General features: G+C 31.5%; 3 protein-coding genes across 10 annotated transcripts in view; 1 reads left to right on the forward strand and 2 right to left on the reverse strand.

The window, feature by feature from the left end:
• Nucleotides 1–269: 269 nt before the first annotated feature.
• Aldh (Aldehyde dehydrogenase) lies at nucleotides 270–7,235 on the forward strand. Its single transcript, XM_029318183.2, has 8 exons — nucleotides 270–469; nucleotides 2,755–3,000; nucleotides 4,160–4,406; nucleotides 4,532–4,866; nucleotides 4,954–5,091; nucleotides 5,174–5,338; nucleotides 5,424–5,581; nucleotides 5,678–7,235. The coding sequence occupies exons 1-8, from the start codon at nucleotides 374–376 to the stop codon at nucleotides 5,823–5,825; spliced, it is 1,533 nt and encodes a 510-aa protein (XP_029174016.1). The 5' UTR covers nucleotides 270–373; the 3' UTR covers nucleotides 5,826–7,235.
• On the reverse strand, nucleotides 6,196–11,048 carry LOC114942750 (excitatory amino acid transporter 3). 2 transcript variants are annotated; one of them, XM_029318185.2, is made up of 9 exons: nucleotides 10,033–10,296; nucleotides 9,734–9,911; nucleotides 8,244–8,286; nucleotides 8,124–8,163; nucleotides 7,660–7,843; nucleotides 7,274–7,507; nucleotides 6,979–7,170; nucleotides 6,692–6,826; nucleotides 6,196–6,540 (listed from the first exon to the last, which is right to left on the reverse strand). In XM_029318185.2, exons 1-9 carry the CDS (start codon nucleotides 10,271–10,273, stop codon nucleotides 6,402–6,404), a joined length of 1,386 nt encoding a protein of 461 aa, XP_029174018.2. In that variant the 5' UTR covers nucleotides 10,274–10,296; the 3' UTR covers nucleotides 6,196–6,401. The 2 variants fall into 2 exon arrangements, with proteins under 2 accessions (XP_029174018.2, XP_029174017.2); XM_029318184.2 differs by lacking the exons at nucleotides 6,196–6,540; nucleotides 6,692–6,826 and adding an exon at nucleotides 10,575–11,048 and having other exon boundaries at nucleotides 6,936–7,170; nucleotides 10,033–10,295.
• Nucleotides 11,049–11,413: 365 nt separating this feature from the next.
• Nucleotides 11,414–22,590, reverse strand: part of LOC114942761 (uncharacterized) — a 116,039-nt gene continuing 104,862 nt past the window's right edge. For 5 of the 7 annotated variants that reach the window (XM_085483666.1, XM_085483667.1, XM_029318199.2 and 2 more), the window contains 15 exons: nucleotides 19,644–21,099; nucleotides 18,334–19,105; nucleotides 17,541–17,714; nucleotides 17,198–17,368; nucleotides 16,718–17,029; nucleotides 16,094–16,415; nucleotides 15,756–16,002; nucleotides 15,482–15,665; nucleotides 15,160–15,376; nucleotides 14,855–15,046; nucleotides 14,371–14,621; nucleotides 13,617–14,149; nucleotides 13,189–13,317; nucleotides 12,751–12,928; nucleotides 11,414–12,359 (listed from right to left, as the gene is read on the reverse strand). In XM_085483666.1, the coding sequence (XP_085339792.1) occupies nucleotides 12,757–12,928; nucleotides 13,189–13,317; nucleotides 13,617–14,149; nucleotides 14,371–14,621; nucleotides 14,855–15,046; nucleotides 15,160–15,376; nucleotides 15,482–15,665; nucleotides 15,756–16,002; nucleotides 16,094–16,415; nucleotides 16,718–17,029; nucleotides 17,198–17,368; nucleotides 17,541–17,714; nucleotides 18,334–19,105; nucleotides 19,644–20,629 (4,662 nt within the window). In that variant the 5' untranslated portion in view covers nucleotides 20,630–21,099 and the 3' untranslated portion in view covers nucleotides 11,414–12,359; nucleotides 12,751–12,756. The remainder of the gene's footprint in view (nucleotides 12,360–12,750; nucleotides 12,929–13,188; nucleotides 13,318–13,616; nucleotides 14,150–14,370; nucleotides 14,622–14,854; nucleotides 15,047–15,159; nucleotides 15,377–15,481; nucleotides 15,666–15,755; nucleotides 16,003–16,093; nucleotides 16,416–16,717; nucleotides 17,030–17,197; nucleotides 17,369–17,540; nucleotides 17,715–18,333; nucleotides 19,106–19,643; nucleotides 21,100–22,590) is intronic. The other 2 variants (XM_029318201.2, XM_029318203.2) reach the window with 2 other exon arrangements.

Genomic DNA, 22,590 nt, shown 5'->3' on the forward strand with positions numbered 1-22,590 from the left:
GATTCAATTCTATAAGATAATTCCATTCCTATATATATATATATATATTTCCTTAGTAATTCATTAATGTGATTTTAATTGTGTTGTTAATTAGCAAACGCAAATGATTTATATGACTACTTATAAAACTACTTATAAAATTCTCAAGAAATCATCTTAACTATTAAATAGCCATTTAAGAAGCGGAAGTCGTCAAATGTCACTAGTAATTTAATCAAGAGGATATAGAGCACGCGCAAATGCAAACAGTGTAATCTCGGAGTTCCTAGATCTTTTATTGTCATGTGCAGTGGAGATGGAAGCGTGACTCCGATTGAAACAGTTTCGCACTTCGTAGCTTCATTCCTTTCGTGCATAAACATCATTCGGCGGTATGTTGCGTGTGCTGAGGAAATTTCAACACTTCCGGTGTTTCTCATCCGCGGCTTTGCCAGCACCAGATGTAAATCCGCCGATTTTATATACTGGCGTAAGTATTGAAATTCGCGAAAGTGCCTAAAAATAGTGTATAAAAATATATGTATGTAATTGTACATACCTTACAATTGTACAATAATTTACGGCATATTACAAACGAATCCTGTTTATCTTAGTAACGGGTTATCATATATAAACTCTCTGGAGGTCAATTGTGTAATTTTTTCTAAAGTGGAAACGTGAAAAGTGAAAAATTTTCGCCAATTACGCATTAATTTTAAAAGAAAATCGATGTGTGATTGGAAGAAATTTGTCACATTTTTACTTTAGAAAAAGTTACACAATCGAAGCCCTGATATAACTCGGAGATAATATGCATTATTTGCCAGAGCAATTTATTTTGTAATGAAATAGAAAATATTGGAAGAGGGTTAGAAAAAAAGAGCATACTATATATCGTATCATTAAAAAAAATATCCATGATATAGAAGAATATATACAGGGTGTTATAAAAGTACCGGAACAGCAGAATAACTCTAAGATCACTATCAGATAGCCAGGAAAAAATCATAAAAACCCAGTACTTAGCATTTTTCTAGGACTCATATTTTTCGAGTTCGTCTGCTATTCTGGTATTTTTATAACACCCTGTATACGTACGTGAATAATATATATATATATATGTGTGTGTGTGTGTGTGTGTGTGTGTGTGTGTGCGTGTGCGTGTGCGTGTGTGTGCATTACGCTTATTAATTATTGTATATACATAACGTACAAAACTTTTTACTAAAAAACACGAAATTTTAAATAAATTCATTTTTATTATCGTACACACATTACTCATGTATTTTTAAAAAATTATATTTATTCGAAAGAAGAATAGTTTTTTATAATTTAGATTCCAAAATGCATTAATTTATATCTGTATAATGATTAAATATTTATATATATGAACAATGTTATCACGCATAAAAGAATAATTTTTGAATAGAATGTTTAGTGTATTTTGAAATAAATATATGCATGGAACAACGAGAAAACAGGCCGACGTATTTCCGATCTGATATAATTGTCGCTTAAAATACATAAAACATGAGAAAATTCATACGAATATCTATATATATACAAAACAACTTATTTGCTTCCATTATCATTTCAGATAACTTGAAAACATTGTAAAATTGTCTAGTCATATAAAGTCATCAAAAAAATTTTTTTTTTAATGTTTAGACGTTTTTATGTTTATTTATAATTTATGATGATGTAAAAACAGCTAATAAGATTTTTTTTCGATATTTATAGAAGTTGTTCTTTATTGGATTAAAAACAAAGAGAAAAAATAGAATTTTGCGTTTATTTTATTACACAATGATTATGACGTTTTTCATTATTAAACTTTTATGTAGTTCTCAGATAATACAGGATGCTATATAATTAAGTTGACCATAATGATTTAAATTAAAATAATATATCTAAATTTACATTTTTTATTTTTCAAATTCTATTTTTTTAATTATTCTGTATGTAAATCGAAATCTTATTTAAAATTTAATTTAGGGAAAAAACGTTTTTTGAAATAAATAATGTAAAAAGCTGAGTAAAAAAGAATATAAATATTATACATATAATTTACATACATTAAATTATTTCTATATATATATATAGTAAGTCTCTATATATAAAAAGTGACCACATACTTTACATGTCGATTATAAATATCTAGTATACATATTATTACGCATAAACAAATACATTTTTCGTTGCAAGAAAAAAAATTGACAGCAGATAGATGATCTCTCAAAAAATATATACACGTCTATTAAATACATTTTTTTAAACTGGTGTCATTTGAGAGATCATCTATCTGCTGTCATAAATTTTTTTCTTGCAACGAAAAACGTATTTGTTTATGCGTAATAATATGCATACTAGATATTTATAATCGACACGTAAAGTATGTGGTCACTTTTTCATTTTTTAAGGATAATAAATCATAACACTAATCAAGTTCGAATTTATTAATTCAGGGGATAGTGATTTGATGAAAAAAAACTTTAAAAAAATTATTTTATTAGAAAAATAGAAAAGCAGCAATTTAATATTTATATGTGCTAGAAGATATTTTACAAAAAGAAATATAAACAAAATCTATTTGATTTTGTTCAATTATAGTCACTTTTGTATTTCAATAATTGTTGTGAAAAATCGAATTACTGATATTTTTTTATTTGAAATAATCAAAGCATAGTCATATTACATTTTTTGCTCTATAATATGTATATGTATATGTATAAAGTTTATCGTTATATGAAAAAAATATTTTTTATTTTATTACAGATATTTATCAATAATGACTGGCATAAAGCTAAAAGTGAAAAGACATTTCCCACCATCAATCCTGCTACTGGCGAAGTAATTGCCGAAGTACAAGAAGGTGATAGCGCGGACATTAATTTTGCTGTACAAGCTGCTAATAAGGCTTTTAAAAGGAATTCACCATGGAGAACTATGGACGCATCTGAGCGAGGAGTTCTTTTAAATAAATTAGCAGATTTGATAGAACGTGACCATAAATATCTTGCGGTAAAATATTATCATACATATTTCAATAATATAATATTCTCTTTCTCTCATATTTATCTTTATTAGAATAATAGAAAATATAGCAAATATTTTATAAAATATTGCAAAAATTTTTCGAAAAAAGCTTGAATCGAAAATAATGAGTGTTTGAACTCATCTGAGGATACATGTCTCACTTTCTTCTTCTCTATATATATATTTTATATATATAGAAGCAATTAGTAAGTACTCTAAAAGGATTAAATTTCATCGATAAGATACGTAATCACTATAATCAAACTGTATCGCTATGCACATCTGGCAATTTTCTATCATTTTGATATTCCGAAAAATAAATCGATTAATATGATTTACGATGTACATAATTCATTAATCAATTATTATGATTAATATTGTCTCTCGATGTAGCCACGCGTCCGCCAGTCCAAAAACTGCTAATTTTCAAACTGTCTCGAGTTCTTTTTATGTGAAAAGTAGATTTGAACCATTAATTGAGAAGAAAACGCGTAAATGAAAACTTAATTTAAGATTTCTTTTAAAAAATTTTTAATAATTTAGAAAATTATTTTATAAAAATATTTAAAAAGAAAACTATATAGTATGATGCTATCAATATATGAAATGTAAAATAAAAAATGCATTGATACTATATATAAAATATTAATTTGAAATAATATTAAGTAAAAAAATGCTTTCTAATATTTTTTTTATTTTAATCTTTCTAACTTTTTATCTTTCTAACTTTGACATAAGAAAGATTAGGTCAAATAGCGGTCAAATAATAAAATTGTTATGATTGATTAAAACAAATATGTTTTGTTGTTCGCAATTTTAAGATATAATCCTAACGATAACTTTCAAGATCAACGATATCAATCACACTGTTTTCAATGATTACTTAAATACATCAAATAAATTACTAATTAAATATATATGTATAATTATATATAACATCGAGATTATATAATTGTAATAATTAACACGTGAAACGTTATGAATCTTAATTATCATCGAAAACAGAAAAGCGGCAAAGTCGAAATAAAATAATTGCAAGATTATAATGATATTCCAAAACAGCAAATTGAAATAATTGAACTTTCAAAAAAATGTTTGATTTTTTTACGAATAATAATTCTATTATCTTTATTATGTATTTCAGTCTTTAGAAACTTTAGATAACGGCAAACCTTACTCATCTGCATACCATGTAGATGTTCCCTTTAGTATTCAAGTGCTAAGATATTATGCAGGATGGGCTGACAAGAATCATGGAAAAGTTATACCAGCTGATGGAAAAGTTTTTGCATATACTAGACACGAGCCAGTAGGAGTATGTGGTCAAATTATTCCATGGAACTTTCCAATGTTGATGATGGCTTGGAAAATAGGACCAGCTTTAGCTACAGGTGATCATAAATATACAAATTATATATTTCATTACATTAGTAATTAATAAAATGTTTTCAGTATCTTTGATGATATAAGAGAGTTCTTTATAAAATAATTAAATTTTATTATTTTATCTTTTTAGGAAACGTTGTCGTTTTAAAACCTGCAGAACAGACTCCGTTAACAGCACTTTATATAGCACAATTGACCAAAGAAGCCGGATTTCCTGACGGAGTAGTCAATGTTGTTCCCGGTTTTGGTAAAACTGGAGCAGCATTAGTAACTCATGATAAAGTTGATAAAATCGCATTTACGGGATCTACAGAAGTTGGACAGTTAATAAGTCAAAATGCTGCTATACACAAATTAAAAAGAACTACATTAGAATTAGGTGGAAAATCTCCTAATATTATTCTTAAGGATGTCGATTTAAATCAGGCAGTAGAAGCAGCACATTTTGGATTATTTTTTAATATGGTAATTTATGACATATAATTTCCTGCTTTATTTGAATTTTTTATTCTTTCTTTGATGTTACACTTATTTTTTTTAAATTTGTGCCAGGGTCAATGTTGCTGCGCAGGATCTAGAACTTTTGTTCAAGCAAATATTTATGATGAGTTTGTAGAAAAAAGTGCGCTTCGCGCCAAATCTAGGACCGTGGGAGATCCATTTGATTTGAAAATAGAACAAGGCCCACAGGTATATCCGAATTCAGTAACAGATATTTATAGAAATTAATTTTTATATAAAATTTTAATTAATATTATTGTTATATATTTAGATTGACGAACAGCAAGTAAACAAAATTATGGATTTGATAAAATCCGGTAAAGAACAAGGTGCTAGTTTAGTAACAGGTGGTGAACGCATTGGCGATAAAGGATACTTTGTCGCTCCAACAGTATTTGCAGATGTTAAAGATGATATGACTATAGCTAAGGAAGAAGTGAGCATTAAAATCATAATTTTATTATTGTAAAAATGATGATGGAAAACACGTTCATTAAAAAATCCATGCGACTCTCTTGTAGATATTTGGTCCGGTTCAGCAGATCTTAAAGTTCGATGATTTGGACGAAGTTATTGAACGTGCTAATAACACCGATTATGGATTAGCTGCTGCAGTCTTCACAAAAGATATTGACAAAGCAAATTATATAACGCAGGGTCTTCGTGCTGGTACTGTATGGTAAGTTGTATAAAAATATCATAAAGAATGAATCGTTATGAATGTCTAAAAAACAAGATTTAAATTAATCTCATTGTTGTGTTAATTTTTATGTAGGGTCAATACGTACAATGCTATTATTTCTCAAGTTCCATTTGGTGGTTATAAAATGTCTGGACATGGAAGAGAACTCGGAGAATATGGTCTTCAGGCGTATACAGAGGTAAAAAGTGTAATCGTTCAAATGAATGAGAAAAATTCGTAAAAACTGTACTAATGTCTCTGCGCAACAATTTTTTAAAGACAACCATTGTTTTACTTAAAGAAAATTTTTTACATAATTCTAAGATGTATTTTAGGTTTTAACTATTTTTCATAGAATATATTTTTGCTACAGAAAGAGGCTCATTTTTACTACAAAAAAAGACTGTAATATTTCTATTATAATTGCAATTTATACAATTGTATTATTACATATTACATACATGTACAAAAATACAACAATAATTTAAAAATTAAAACTATATATAAACTAAAAAAATTAGTAAGTTAACTTGACTAAATTTTAATCTAACTCTTGATGTAAGTAAAACGAAGCAATTAAATAAATGTATTGCACATTTTGTCAAAATATGAATGTTTTACAGTGCTACATTATGTATATTACAGCATTGCACTATTTTTCTCTTGTTCTTAAATTTTTTCATATTTATATTTACACTGAGTACAACGAGCATTATAAGGAAGATTTAATTGAGTAAGTTATTACGCAATACTTAGTAAATTTTGCTATTATATGCTATGTTATAAAATCTCTTCTAACTTTTATTATGCAGTGCATTTATGTAGATACATTACAAATAACATTTGTTTCTAATGGACACATTTCGTCTTCTTTTAAATCTTCTTTGCAAAAGCGAGATATAATGCTTGCACCAAGTGCATCGCCTATAATGTTGATAGTTGTTCTAAAACGATCACTGAAAAATAATAAATTTTCTTGTTATTAAATATAGATAATTAATGAAATTTATATTTCAAAAAAATTTATATTTTTGTCTATCTTCTGTTTAAAAAAGAGAAAAAATATAATGTAAAAAAATAAATAATAACATCATATGATATACTTACACAAACCAATCCGTAGCAATAATCAATGTAACATCTTCAACGGGTACTCCTATAGAGTTTAATACCATTATTAACATCATATAACCACCACTAGGTATTCCAGCAGCGCCCACACACGATACTGTGCATGTAATACTGAAAAGAGAATAACGAAATTATGTAAAATATAAAATTGTAGGCAGAAAATACATACATATACAATTTTATTTTATTTTTAAATTTTATGCAAAGAATATTCTCCAAACATTGTGTCAGAGTTCAATTATGTCTATTTTCTTATTACCAACCTGATAATTATTATTTTAAATAATGAAAATTGCAATCCACGTAATTGTATAATAAATATCGCTCCAATGGTTTCATACAGGGCTATCCCGTCCATATTTATTGCTGCTCCAATTGGTACAAGAAACTTTGTTATTTTAGAATTTATTCCAAGATCTTCTAAACATTGTATTGTATATGGAACGGTGGCAGTGCTAGATTATATATAATTTTGTATAATTAAAAATTTTATGAAATTAAAAAATAAGGTTTTCTCAAATTTTTATAACGTCAATTATTTTTATCTTATGTTTTTACCTTGACGATGTTCCAAAGGCTGTTGCAAAGGATGGACCAAGTTTGAATATAATTTTATAAGGTGATTTACCTGTGATGATGTAATGAAGGAAGGGTAGTATTACAAAACCTTGTAGTATTAGACCAATAAACACAGTTAAGATGTAAAATCCTAAATGGCTTATCACATTACCAAAATCATCGATTTCTAGAATTCGACCAGCAATAAGAAATGATGCGCCTATCGGTGCTATTCTAAACAAAAAAGTTTATTGTTATTAATGCATGCAATCTATTGTATATATATAATACATATTTTATAATTATTTATTATTAAATATGTTAAAAAGTTATATAAAGATAATTTTATCTCTAATAGTAATAATATAATATAGTATGATGCATACAATGTTATCCATTTTATAATATTCATCATAACATCAGCCAGGCAATTGAAAAAATCTGATAATGGTTTTCCCTTTGTACCTATATTTCCAATTGCTAGACCCAGTAATAGACTATGAAATACTAAACCCAAGACATTTGCTCCTGCTGCATTTTCGCTTGTTATAGACCATTCTTCTATTGGTACTATAATATATTAAAACAAATCTCCTAAGATTAGCTTTAAAACATCTTTGTTGAAATATATATTTTAAATAACACAAAAAATATATATCATTATCAAATACATATCATTTTAATATCATTTATTTACATATCTTTAAAGCATCACATTTATACAAATCTTTCTAATTGTATCTCAAAAATTAATTGAAATAAAGCGTTACAATAAGTTTATTAAAATACAAAATACAAAAAGCTATAAAAAAATTAAAACAGCCAATGTTTAACACACATTGGGCAGTACCTGTATTTGCATTGGCTGGTTTTTCCAGGACAGTTTGATGCTGTAGTGAAAAAAAATATATATATACTTTTTAAAGTAATTACAAATCATATATTTGCATATGATTGTAAAGCAACATACCTGATACATGCATGCAAGTATTAGATTTTCGGGGAATAAATTACTGTAAATATAAAAAAGAAATATATATATTTTGTTACAAATTAGATTTTCATTATTCTACAAAGTATTTTTGAACACTGGTGGTAAAGAACTTGTCTTCATCATGTTTTATAAAATTAAACTAGAATATTAAAGCGTGAATTTGTTCCTTATTTATATCTAAATGTTTTTGTCAATGTATTAAAAAAATTATAATTTTATATGTATATATATTTTTTCCAATTATCTCTTTTATGTCTTTTATGTCCGAAAAATCGCCTGAATTAATAAGAGAATATATTTTACAAAGAGGTGGTAGTTCGTAGTGCAGCAAAAATGTCTACAAATTCATCTTAAGTTAACAGGAAAATATATTTTGCAAAGAGGTCTTTATTAGAAGAACATATTTGCGAAGAGGTATGTCAATAATGACGGTCGGTAAATTATTAACGTTGGTAAGTTACCATCGGTAATTACCGACATCGATACCAATCTTACCTCTTTGCAAAATATGTTCTCCTATTAACTAAAATGAATTTTCGGACCTTTTTGCTGCGCCATGAACTGCTACCTCTTTGCAAAATATATTCTCCTATTAACTCAGACTATTTTTCGAGCATATTAAAAGACACATTCGTGAAATGCATTAGCAACTAACTCTTCGCAAAATATATTCTCCTATTAATTCCAATGATTTTAATTGCTTATCTTCTTGCAAAATATATTTTCTTTGAAAAACTAATTAAAATTTATTGCAGCTTGTTTCTCACTACATTATGTTTTATTTTAAATAATTGTACTCGCGAGAATATATTAAAAATTATAAAGAGATGGTAGTTCGTAGTGCAGCAAAAATGTCTGCAAATTCATCTTAAGTTAACAGGAAAATATATTTTGCAAAGAGGTCTTTATTAGGAGAACATATTTGCGAAGAGGTATGTCAATAATGACGGTCGGTAAATTATCAACGTTGATAAGTTACCATCGGTAATTACCGACATCGATACCAATCTTACCTCTTTGCAAAATATGTTCTCCTATTAACTAAAATGAATTTTCGGACATTTTTGCTGCGCTATGAACTGCTACCTCTTTGCAAAATATATTCTCCTATTAACTCAGACTATTTTTCGAGCATATTAAAAGACACATTCGTGAAATGCATTAGCAACTAACTCTTCGCAAAATATATTCTCTTATTAATTCCAATGATTTTTCAAGCGTATTGATAAGACGCATATAATATACTTGTTTTAATTGCTTATCTTCTCGCAAAATATATTTTCTTTGAAAAACTAATTAAAATTTATTGCAGCTTGTTTCTCACTACATTATGTTTTATTTTAAATAATTGTACTCACGAGAATATATTAATTTTAATTTTAATATAGTAGTGAAAAAACTAACAATAAAATGATAAACGGAGACTTCATTTAATTATTGCAAACTAATTGAATTTATTTAATTACCGAAATAAATCTAGAATTGTGTCGACTGCCATAAAGGTTTTTGTAGATGTCGATACAGTTATGTTTTCACTTCTCATCAATTCACCCGGTCGAATAGTCTCAACAAGTATAACACATAAAATTATTCCAATTGTAGTAGTCGTTAGATAATAATATAATGCCATCAATCTAATTGGTCCTATGTAATTATAATATATATTCTAAAAAATTAAGTGTTATATTTTCTAAAATTAATTTTTTTTAAATACGAAAAATATCTAGAAATTGTGTATTTAAAAAAATGATCAGCATATACTTACCAGATTTACTGAGATTACAAGTAGCACTTATAATGCTGGATGTAATAAGCGGTAATATTAAAAAATTCACCATTCTGAGAAATATCTCTCCAGGAAATTTGATATACATGATATCTCGATCAGACCATGATTTTCTGGTATAATGCTTCAGACTCATACCGCATATTATTCCAGCAGTCACACCGACTATTGTTGATATTATAAGTTTATGTTTTGATAGGAAAAGCACTAAATTGTTCATTGTAGTTGATTTTATAAGCGTGCTATATTATAACAATAATATGACTAAAATTAAATTTTGTAATTCAGAAAAATCGTGAGATGTTATGTAATGAATGTTTTAAAGAAGCAAAATGACTGGCCTACAGTTAGTATTTTTTTATAAATCTAAATCCATTGTTTCTATAGCAACATCCGCGTTTAGCTCTTCACGCCTTCTTATGATTTAGATTTATATTACAGAGCCTGTTATTGAAACTTAGTATTTTTTTATTTGATTAAAGTGAAAAATCAGTAATAGATCCAATTTTAAATTTACTTACCTCGTATATAAATTCGCGTATCACTTTTGTTTTATTTCCACACTACAGATTAAAGTAAAATAAATAAAGATAAAATAAAAACTTGACTCATATAAATTAATTAGATAAATTATAATTAATTATAAATAATTATTCACAAAAACTACTTGAGTTAAAGTAGACTTGAAGAGTACTGAGCAATATATCAAGAAATTCTATCTCAAAAGATTTTATCAAGATATATTATCTAAGACAAGAAGCTTCTTTATCAATGTTTCATTTTAACAAGTTCACTTGACAACTGGACAGACACTATCTTAATATTGGTCGTAAAATTTACAACTTTTCTTCACTTTTTTCTTAAATCAAAAACGTTCGAACAAGAACTAGTATGTTATACACCTTACATTAATTTGATCCAGTTGCTGATATCAATAATAAAAAACTTTGATAAGATACACGCAATAGGTGTGTCAAGAAAATGTCAAGACAGTTGAACAGTGATATATGTCAAATAACATAACAGGATAATTAGGAAATAGCTTTGAAGCTATTATCTTATTGTGTTATTTTACACACACATACATATATATAAACAAGTAACTATTTGGATAAAAATGCCATCATTATTATAATATACAAAAAATTAAATAGTTTTATTATCGCGATCTATATGACAATGTATTTATATATTTTGCATCATTCAATTTAATAATAAGTTAAATCTATTTTTTAGGAATATAAGATAGATGTATTTTTCGTGATGACATCATTATCACAAATCATCTCACTATATCTTGATAAATAGGATTCATTTATTATGCAGAAAACCGGTTCTAACAGTTGCAATAAAAAATAAATCGTTTTTAATTGCGTTTAATATTTCCTAGTTTTATTTATTTCGCACCTATTACAGTATAATAAATATGTTGCACGAAACATTACGAGGGATTTGTATTTACACACGTTCCTCATTTTCAGGCCATAATTTTACGTATTTGTAATGAGTACATAATATCATACTCTATCATCTTTAATTTTTTTTCTCAATATAATTTATACATATCTATACAATTTCTTCGGTTTAAAATTATCCATTAAAAGATCACATATGCATTCCGTTTGCATCCAGTCTTCTGAAGAAATTTTCGTTAAACTTTACCATCTAATCTGACATTAACATTACGGCTAAGATTCCTTTTTTCTTTATTCTCAAAATTTTAATTTTATAAGTATATATATACAGTATATATATCTCTCAAAAGCTTTTCAATTTCTTGTCATAACAAACTTTAGCAAATTAATAAATTTTTACTTCCAATTGCTAGTCAAAAATTTGCAACAGAAGAAGTAGTTTGTTCTCTAAGCTCAATTTAGAGATTGAGGAGCATTTATGATATATATACTGTATATAATAAGTATTTACATACAAATATATACATACATCCAATATGAATATATGTATATGTGTATGCATGTATTATATTAGTGAGATCAGTAAATAATTTCGTTAACGTTATGTTTACAAAGTCATGTTTCATGAGTTTATATATCTATGTCTACATACTTTCCCTATGCAAATTAATATTTGGTTTTGTGTGCTACGCGATTTAAATTTTTCACGCTATGTCAGAATATTCATTCTTCCTCCTCCCTCTTATTCCTCCTTTTTATTCGAGGTAATTTGATTTTGCTCAAATAAACCGAGAAAAATTTATTTATTGACTTTCGCTTCTTATTCGCAATAGATCGCCATCCACGGTGTTGACTTCTGGTTCTTCGCCGAGACAATCCGTAATGTACAGCCTGTAAAATATATTAATATATTTTTTATATAATACTCTGTGTAGCTCTTAATACAAAAATTGTCTAATTTTGATTTTATTATTACATGTGGCAACACAAAATGATTACTCAAAAATATTTAAATAATTTTTGTGTATCATAATTGCTCTGCTTTACTTATTTAAAAAATAACCTTTTAAAATTTCAGAATATATGTATATCTCTCTTATAAGAAATAAAATATCAACTACATTTGACGAAATATTTTTCAGATAACTTGAAGTGTTATCAAGACATTTGTTTTTTTGTAAAGTTATAGCGTTTATTGCAAAGCTTTTCTTAAATATTACTACACAAAAATGGCAAATTATACAAAATTATTAATGAATAAAAAATAAATAACAAGTAATACCTGTCCCTACAAGGGTGTTTCCTTGCGCGCTTCTGCCTTCCACTGGAATCCGTTTGCACGTGTTGTAATAGGCTTATTTCTATTCGTAGCATTCTCAATTCCATTTCTAACTCCCGCTACTAATCTCATGGCTGGATTGGATACCAAGCCATTACGCTTTGGTTTTAAATTACCTGCGCTGAAATGTAATATAGTAATATTTTATTAAACGTTTACAAATAATATATATGTATATATTATCTCGTTTTGTCGAAGAGTTGACGTGAAAAGTTAAATGCAAGTTAAAAAGAGAAGAAATAATATATATGTACATTAAGATTTTAGAAAAAAGTATCTTTCATTATATAATATATGTATATCGTTAATATGTCTGTGCTTCTGATCAGCTATACATTTAATGTAATCAATTAAATACATAGTATGATATATATGTCTAACATTGTCGTATGTCCTCCTTGACTACATATTCTATCTTTTTTCACTCGGGAGGGTTGAAAAAGGAAGGAAAGCCTATCGCTCATGAAGCGGTGTGTCTTCCTTATACGACCATTGTGATTTCTGCAAAGTCTAAAGAATTGCATTGAAAAAATTAAGATGATAAGTATGCTTAATAAAATTTTAATTGAACAGATGGAATTGTGCACATGTGACTTCTGAATGACACGTATAAACATAAGATGACTGACATGATATCTTGTAGTGCTGAATGTCGTGTGAAAATATGAATACTTGAAATTTGTGATCTCTCATGATCAATGTGGTGCATTTTATAGATGATCGAAAAACACAATTTTGGTGATATTAATTATATGATATGATTGGGGACTTTAGTATAGAAAAATGCTCATGTTATATCAACTCCTTACCTTCCAGGTGTGTGATCGGAAATGTGCTTGACGCTTCTACCAACGCCAGCGCCGCTATTTCCCAGTATTATTCTCATATGAGTGTCTCGCATAAAATGCTTATCGGCTGAATTTCGTTTTTCCTCGTGTCCATTCTCCTTATCCTTTCCAATGCTCAAACCTAACATTTCATTCGTCAATTCAAACGGCTTACTAATGTTATTTCTGTCGATAATTTCAGTTTTGATCTTGATCGGCTCGTAAATCACTGGTATATGATTATATCCTTCCGTTTTGTATGGCATATTTGGATTTGCTGCCATCAACGATACACCTAACTGAGTCTGTATTACACTAGCAGCTGTTTGAGCACTGGGTGGACTCGTGTTTGTAGGCGAATAAGGAATAAGACTGTCGCTTAACGGAGAATGTGGTGGTGAAGCGTATATCGGACTTTGCGGTTCGCTCTTCAAAGGTGACAATAGTTTACTGAGTGGCCGACTTTTTGCTCCTCTTGAACACTGTTGTAGTTGTTGCGTAAAAGATAATGGTGTCTAAAATTATAAAAATTAAATAAGAAATTTTCAATAAACTAAGTAGCTCGTAATATTTTCTTGAAACAAGAAGCAAGAACATGTATGCAAAGTACAAGTAAAATGTTATATTAGAATAGTATATAAAACTTTGCAATGTGGCTTTTAATTTTATTGCCAAATAATATGATAAGCTTAGCAAAATTGCTTCTTCTATTTGTACATATATACTTATCACGTACTTTAATTACCTGACAGTTAATCATCGAGTTTTGGTTGAATTTTCCTTGATCGCTCTTAGTGCTGCCAGTTAAATTACTGCTCGATTTGCTGTTACTCGAATTGTTGCCTAGAGAGACGCAACTGCGTCGTTTAGTGGATTCTGGCGATTCCGCTGGACTGTATTGCGTAGACAGAGGATTTAAGATTGCCGATGAAGGTTTAGTCTCAGCTGTCGAATTGGATGTCACAGAAGTAGCACTACTGCTACCTCCTGAAAAATATAACAATTTATTTTTTCCACTTTTGTTATTCTAACATGTTATAAATCAATGATAAAAGAAGAAATGTATAAATTTTTTTATATATCAAAGATTAAGAAAAAATTCTAAAAAAATAACTTCAAAGTTTATATTTTTTTCTCTCGAATGAAATAGATATTTTATCTCTTTCTTAAAACTCCTAAATTTGATTACAAATGAATAAAAAGAATATTAATTATATGACCTCCATTAACGCCGGGTCTTAAACTGCGTTGATTAGCAGAATGTTCTTCTAATAGTCTAACAACTGTATCGTGACCGCTTTTAGCAGCTACTTTAATGGCATTTCGTCCGCAATGATCGGAATGATTCGGATCAGCTCCGTGATTCAAAAGTGCTCGGACGCAATGTTCATGTCCTTCCTGAGCAGCAATACCTACAAATTACATTTTTCTATCAACTGAAGTAATAAACTCAATTAAAAAAATATTATCGGAATCGTTATTAGTTTTATTCATACAATTAAAGATCATTCATGACTAACTGTACCTAGAGCCGTTGCGCCTTGATTGCAAGTGTGATCGGGAGTAGCACCATGTTCCAAGAGCAGCCTAACGATCGCTGCGTGTCCTTGCCAAGCAGCCGAATGAAGCGGTGTTCTGTTCTCATTGTCACAAGCGTTCACGCTAGCCCCACCATCCGTTAGCAATAAAGCTACCATTTCCACGTGTCCTTGCCAAGCACTTACATGCAATGATGTCCTACCCTGTAAAATACAGATATATTAACCGTTATTAAATTCTGTAACACAACAATTTGTAACAATTATTATATTAAACTTCTTTTTCAAATATGATTAATAATTACTTACTTCTGAATCTCTACTTTCTACATCGGCGCTTGCATGTTCCAGCAGAAATCTCGCCATAGCTAATCTGTTTTCTAATGCAAGTATATATAGAGTACTCCTTCCGTCGGCATCCTTCGCATTAACATCAGCATTGCGAGATAACAATATTTTCACGGTGTCGTAATGTCCTTCTAGAGCTGCAAGTCTATAAATACGAGAGAAAATATATGTAAAAATATTGTTGATTTTATTTTATATTTATCCTCATTTCATTCTTGTACATCTGTATAATTACCTTAAAGCAGTTTTACCATCGTGGGCGTGCTGATCTATAGGTGCACCGTGATGCTCCAATAATCTTTCTACTAATGACGTGTGTCCTTCCTGCGCCGCGAGCATAAGAGCGCTCTTTCCATCATTGTCCGTTTCGTCGATCTTCGCGCCAGCCTCCAGTAAAGCCTCGCAAACGTCAATGTGACCCTCGAACGCCGCATAGTGTAAAGGGGTCCAGCCAGAATTATCTCTGTGTTGTTCGTCTAAGCCTTATGTTAAGAAATTACATCTCTTTATGCACTTATACGGATCACACGTAGACACAACACGCAGCGTTTGCGCTACTTAAATCAATTTTACCTCTCGCGAGCAATTGCTTCACGACGTCGGTGCCGCCCTGCGCGGCGGCCACGCTGAGAACGGTTCTGCCTTCGTTGTCTATAGTGTCGACGCAACAGCCCCAGTATAACAAAAGCTTCACTACTGATCCGTGCCCCATACTCGCGGCTGCCCACAAGGGCGTTCTCCCGGTGACGTCGCAATGATCCATATCCGCATCAAATTCCAGAAGTAAATCGCAAACATCTCGATGACCCTCGAATGCGGCGACTAATAACGGAGTCATACCGTCCTTATCCTCGTGATCAACGGTAGCACCGCGCTCTAAAAGTATTGTGACAACCTGCGACAACACACATGCAATTGATACGTTTAATATAATTTATGCAAAGTTAATCCTCACTCATAGTTATTTGACATTTTGACATTTTTAATTAAAATCATTTTGTCGCATTTATAAAAGGATAAACTTGTTCCATTTAATACAAAACAATCGAAAATTTCATCAGATATTTTATATTATTTATTTATTAATTATATTTTAAATCTATTTTTATATTATATTAATATTTACGACGCAAAATATACAGAGCTTGTATCAATATTAATTAGTTAAATGAATATTCATATACAGAATAGATATACCTTTGCATATCCGTGATTGGCAGGAACACAAAGTGCAGCGACGCTGAGCGCGGTTCTACCGTCACTGTCGGCGTGATCGATTTCAGCTCCGAAATCCAAAAGATGTTCCACGATCTCGCTATGACCCATGTACGCCGCGGCGATCAGAGCGGTTCTACCTTCATCATCCGTTCTGTTAACATCCGCACCATGTTTTAAAAGAGCTTTAACGATATCCTCGTGGCCGCCCCACGCGGCCGCTCGTAACGCAGTACGTTGATCCCAATCCGCGCAATCCACCATAGCTCCATGTTTCAAAAGTTGTTCGACCACCTGAAATAAAGAACATCCGTTTTCTTAGATTTGCATTGTAACAATTTAATTTTAACTCAATTTTAATCTTACAATTAGTTAATAAACAAGTATATCTTTATTTAACACAGAATTAATGAGAATTTTCATAAAAATTTCTTAATTATATATATATAAAGCTAGCTTTACCTGAGTATGCCCTCCCCAGGCAGCAGCCCTGAGAGCAGTCCAGCCATCACAGTCCGCGTGATCCGCCCTCGCGCCGGCAGCTAAAAGAACACGCACTACGTCTGCGTAGCCGTGCCTCGCGGCTAAATTTAATGGCGTCTGTCCATTCCGGTCAACCGCCTCCAATTTTGCCTATGTAAAATCAGAAATTCGTCAAGCTAAGCACATACATCTAATGTTAAATTAATTGATTAATAATCTTAAATAACATAGCTTGACTATTTATGTAGACTCTATTTTATGAAACTGTCTAATAAATAGCTGGTTTCTGTATTTATATTAATTTAATAAATAATTTGCGTACCTGAGGACAGGCTGCAAGCGCCAACTCTAGCAGAGATGCATTGCCATCGGCGGCTAATGTGTGCAGCACCGTTCGTCCATAAGAATCTGCTTGATTGATATCTCCACTTTCACCAAGAAGCTCCGTCAATGGTTCACTTGGAGATTCATCAATAGGACTTACATCTTGCGAAACCTTTGCATAGAAAACGCACAATTGTATTTGTCTCTTAAATTACCTACTATAATCGTTATGGTCTAGCAAAGAGTACTGTTGTATATAATAAAAATCATATCGACGATAATTTAATGACATTTATAATCTTCTATGACCTATTGCTTTCTTTTATCATAAAAAAACTATGACAACGAAAATAGATTAGATATTAATATATAGAATTATTTTATCATATCCTATGACTCACACACTTTTATCACTAGATGATGTTGTATGTATATATCACAATTTTCTAACAACTTTCATAATTTGAAAAATAAATTTATATATTACGATGTTATCAAAATTAATGTACAAGAAAATATGTTTGAGAAGTAGAAATAAAACTAAAAGAAATAAAGACGTTATAGCGCGTCAAGCGCATAAAATTGATTAAACTTTAATTTAATTCAGCAATCGCAGTTTTCTACTTATAATAAATGTCGGCTGTCAAATGGAATATTGGATAAACTGAAGAACGCACTTAAAAGCACGCTAAAAGTCTCAAGTACACTCTCAACTAGTCACGTCATTAAATAGAAATCATCTATTTTTTCTCTCGCATCCTTATAAAATCTGTTTTGAATAAAAAAATTACCTGACTAGAAGAAACAGCATCTTTGCTAGCGTCGTCATCAATAGTTTTTTCAGAGGGCTTAGCGCCAGCATCGATTAGCAGTCTCAGGAGCTTTGCGTCCTGTCTGGGCCAGAGAATACACTCGGAGCTATCTAAATAACAGCCTTCGACGGGCGCGTTGCTACCGATCATCCAGAGTACTTGAAGTGTGTGAACGTCTAGAGTGGTATTAGCCGGCACGCTCGTAATCGCGCGTTGCAAGTGTTGAGCCAGCACGCAAATCTCGTCAGGATTAAGCTCGGGACCGCGAAGAGTGTAATAGGCCACCAGCATAGCGTGACCCTCGGTAGCCGAGCAGAGATACTTTTGCGTACAATGTTTGACATCGAGCAACCACTCGGCGAAACTGTGGTGAAAGAGCATCAGCGCACCAGCACGCGAGACCGATATCACTCGGCGCAGCAGATGAAGCCGGCGATTAAAATCCTCCACGGTGATGCCGACGCATGCCGTCTTCACGCTCTCGTATAAAATCTCCTGGGTGATGGGTAATTTAGCGGCGAGTATAACGTTAAGAAGAGGCTGCACCTTGCTGAATTGCTTCCTGCTGAAGAGCCGTTGGCAGAGCCAGAGATATAGGCCGTTGAGTGTTCCCGGGATCTCGCGCACCTCGCGCAGAACAATAAAATTCTCCGCCACGCCATCGAGCACTTTCTCCAGGTACAGAAAACAACCGTTGCTCTTTATATGCAACTGGTTCAACATCTCGGCGGTATCGCGCGAAATGTGTTGTCTGAGAAAGTAATTTATCAAAATATTAGCGAAACGTGATTATTTAATGGTATAAAGTAAGTGTCGAATAATTTCGTAATTGACACATACACATTGAATTATAAACATCTAATTATTTCTAATATTTCTGTCGTTATTTGATTAATGCAAATTATTTAATGCTGTTTATTGTAAATTTTTACATTAAATCGCTTGATGATCAATCATAAAAATTTATAATATCAAATTTATAATGCTATTTACAATAATTTAAAATTAAATTAACAATTTACATTTACAATTTACATTAAATATAAATTGGAAATTTGTACATTAAATTTCAATGTTTGATTTTAATAAAATATTCATGAAATTTACAATAAGTAGGTAAAAGAATTGCGCGTTATTAAATTGTAAATTTAAATTTCTATTGATCAAATATTCGAATAGATTTAAATCAACTTTTTCAGAAAGTAATTGTCAACAAATTGAATACGCTGGTGAATTAATAACCGAGTTTCACGGACAACGCACGATAATGTGAGAATCTCGTCATTTACCTGAGCGCATCCTCCTGATCCAGCCGCGCGAGTATATACTGCTGAACGTCTCTGACGACCTGGGACTTTCTCAGATCGTCCAGCGAGATCTTGCGAAAGCCGGTGAACATGCGCGAGATAGTCTTGCTCTGTCGTCGAGCAGTGCAGACTAACAACAGCCACTGTGGGAACAGATGGTGGTGATTAGCCAGTAATTCAGCTATCGTGCGACTGACGTTATCGTTCTCCCTTCGCGAATCCCTAGTGCCAGTCTGCGGTGGATTCAATGTTTGGCCTTCGTCAATCGAGTCCACCAGCAGGAAGAGACAGTTCTTCGGCGGTTCCACTTCTAACAACGGAAACAACAAAGCCTTTTTCAGGGCGTCGTCCGGATCTCGGTCCAGAACGTCCGGTTGCAACGCGGCCTGTATCTCCGGATCGGTTCGCAATTTCTCGGCGTAGGCCTCCGCGATGGCTTCCCTGGAGGTGAGAGGCGGCGCGGTAGCCGTGACGGTTGTCGTCGCTGTCGCCGTCGTCGTCGTCGCCATCGTAGGCGTCGCAATCGTTGTAGTCGCCGTCGTTGTCGTAGTTGCCGTGAGCATCATGGTCGTGGTAACGGTGGTCGTGGTCGCCGTTGAGGAGGTTGTCGGTGAGGAGGTTGACATAGACGACGGCCGATGATGAACGCCATCCGAGCAGCTGGCCTGGAGCAATTGGGCGACCAGGGATCGGACGAATTGAGCAGGCGACAGGGAAGCCTCGCTTCTAGCTTGGCAAAAGTGTCGGGCCAGCAGTCGGCGATTCAAGGACCGCTGATGCCTCGCGGAAGCGCCGTTTGACGGCCACGCTAATTCGGCGCAGAGAGCCGTCTTTCCGCTTCCTGGCCCGCCCACGATCAAAGCGCCGCATGTCTTCGATTGCGGCCGCTGTTCCAGGCAATGCGACAGCTTCGTGAAGGCCCACTCGCGGCAGAAGAAACGCTTCTTCTCGATCACTGGTGCCGCCATGTCGAAATTTTGATATCTATCTAGCGCGTTGCTCGATGAATTCGTCTCGAAGTATTTCCTTCTTCCTTATTGGAGAGCGCGTAACTTATGGGGTTTTATCCAAGTTCCTTTCGCATAAATCAATTGACATAAGAGTAGATCTTTGGCATAGGTTTCACTATATAGATCCGTGTGTTTCGGCTCGCCTGAAAACTTGGGCCGCTTCTCACAGAGATATCTATCTATCGGCCTAGAGTATTCTCTGCGGTATTCCGATTAAAATGTTGATCTAGATATCTGCGTGTAAGTAAAGGGGTTGGGTTGGCTTCAGATCGGCTTAAGTGCAATGACAAGATTTATCTGATTGCGCTGCTCTGTAAATGGAACATCGATGGCAGCCCCAGGGGGCTCTGAGACTTCCTCTGACTCCATTCAGGCTTTTCATCGCCCTGTGACCGGCAAACAATGAGTTTTGCACCCTTGCATGCTACCTGAAACAAAAAGAAATTATTACTGTAGCTTTTTAACAACTCGACGGCGTAAATACATCGCGATATTGATCATTATGACCAGTGTTATGCTTAAGTAATTTTAAAATTAGCTGGATAAAGATAAATCTCCTTGAAATTAGTGAAAAAATTAAGCATTTGCTCTCCTTGTGAATACACACTGGAATTTATTTGCAATTTTATTTAATATCAAAATATTAAAATAAACAAATAATAAAAAAATTAAATTTTAAAAATTAAGAACAAATAATAAAAAATAAAATAAAATTTTTATCATATCCCTCCCCGGAAAAAATCCTGAGAACGTCCGTGACCATCAATTAGATAAAACGATTTTTTAAATATTTATGAATTATATATACACGGAGCAAATTTTCTCTTAAAATTTACCCTGAACATCATGGTAATCATGGGACAATATGATATTGAAAGAATTTTATAAGAGTTTTTCTGATTAATAAAAAAATATTAATATGTATACAGTAAAATTAATCGAATACATTTTATATCTTATTGTGATAGATATTAATACTTTTTATTGTGGTAAATATTACTCAGAGAAATTCTTACAAAATTCTTCCAATACCATGTGCTCACAAAACATGATATAAGATGAATTTCTAGCTATAATTTAAAATCATAAAAATGACAGAAAGACATTTGAATGTACATTAATATAAAAAAATATGAAATTTTTTATGAACTTAATATTCAAGCATAAATTAAGCAGCAGTTGTGGTATTAAAATCCATCGATTAATTATATATATTTTTTATTAAATTTATCTATATATATATATATATATATATATATATATATATATATATATTGTAATATAATAACGTGTATCTTTTTGCTTCTGCACAGAAAAACTTTTTTATACAAACGATATTCGAATATATCTTCTATATTCTCCAGGTGCAATTTTTGAAAAATCTCGGTCTCATCGATCCTTTTTGTAATTAACTGATCCAACTAACCGTCTAATTGATTCGTTCAGTGTTAATCTTTGGGTTTAGACGCCTATATAAGTTCTGGCAGCCGTTAGACGGTTAGATAGCCCCTTCTGAGACTTTAATCATTCCTTACCCCGTCCTAACTTCGCAGAATCTCCCCAAGAGCCTGAGGTAAAACGATATTAAGTTAAGACGGTCTTCCGTTTAGTTAAGATAGATTAGTACGTTGTCCATTAATTCGATAATTAATATTCGTAATACGGCGGAAAGTTCAACGATCTCTTCTATCGCTTCTTATCGAAATGCTGTGGATTTATTATCGCAAATGAAGATAAATAACGATATCGCGAGAAATGAACTCTTCAAATTTTTATGAACCTTTGATACACGAGTCGGTAATTTTTATATATATTTTATACAAGTATATTTTTTTATATATACATTACATATATATTTTATATATATTTTTATACATATATACATTATATACAGGGTATTTGATAAAGTGTCACATCGT

Source organism: Nylanderia fulva, unplaced genomic scaffold (genome assembly GCF_048542155.1).
Source record: "Nylanderia fulva isolate GAGA-0341 unplaced genomic scaffold, ASM4854215v1 Scaffold26, whole genome shotgun sequence".
Classification (NCBI taxonomy): Eukaryota; Metazoa; Arthropoda; class Insecta; order Hymenoptera; family Formicidae; genus Nylanderia; species Nylanderia fulva.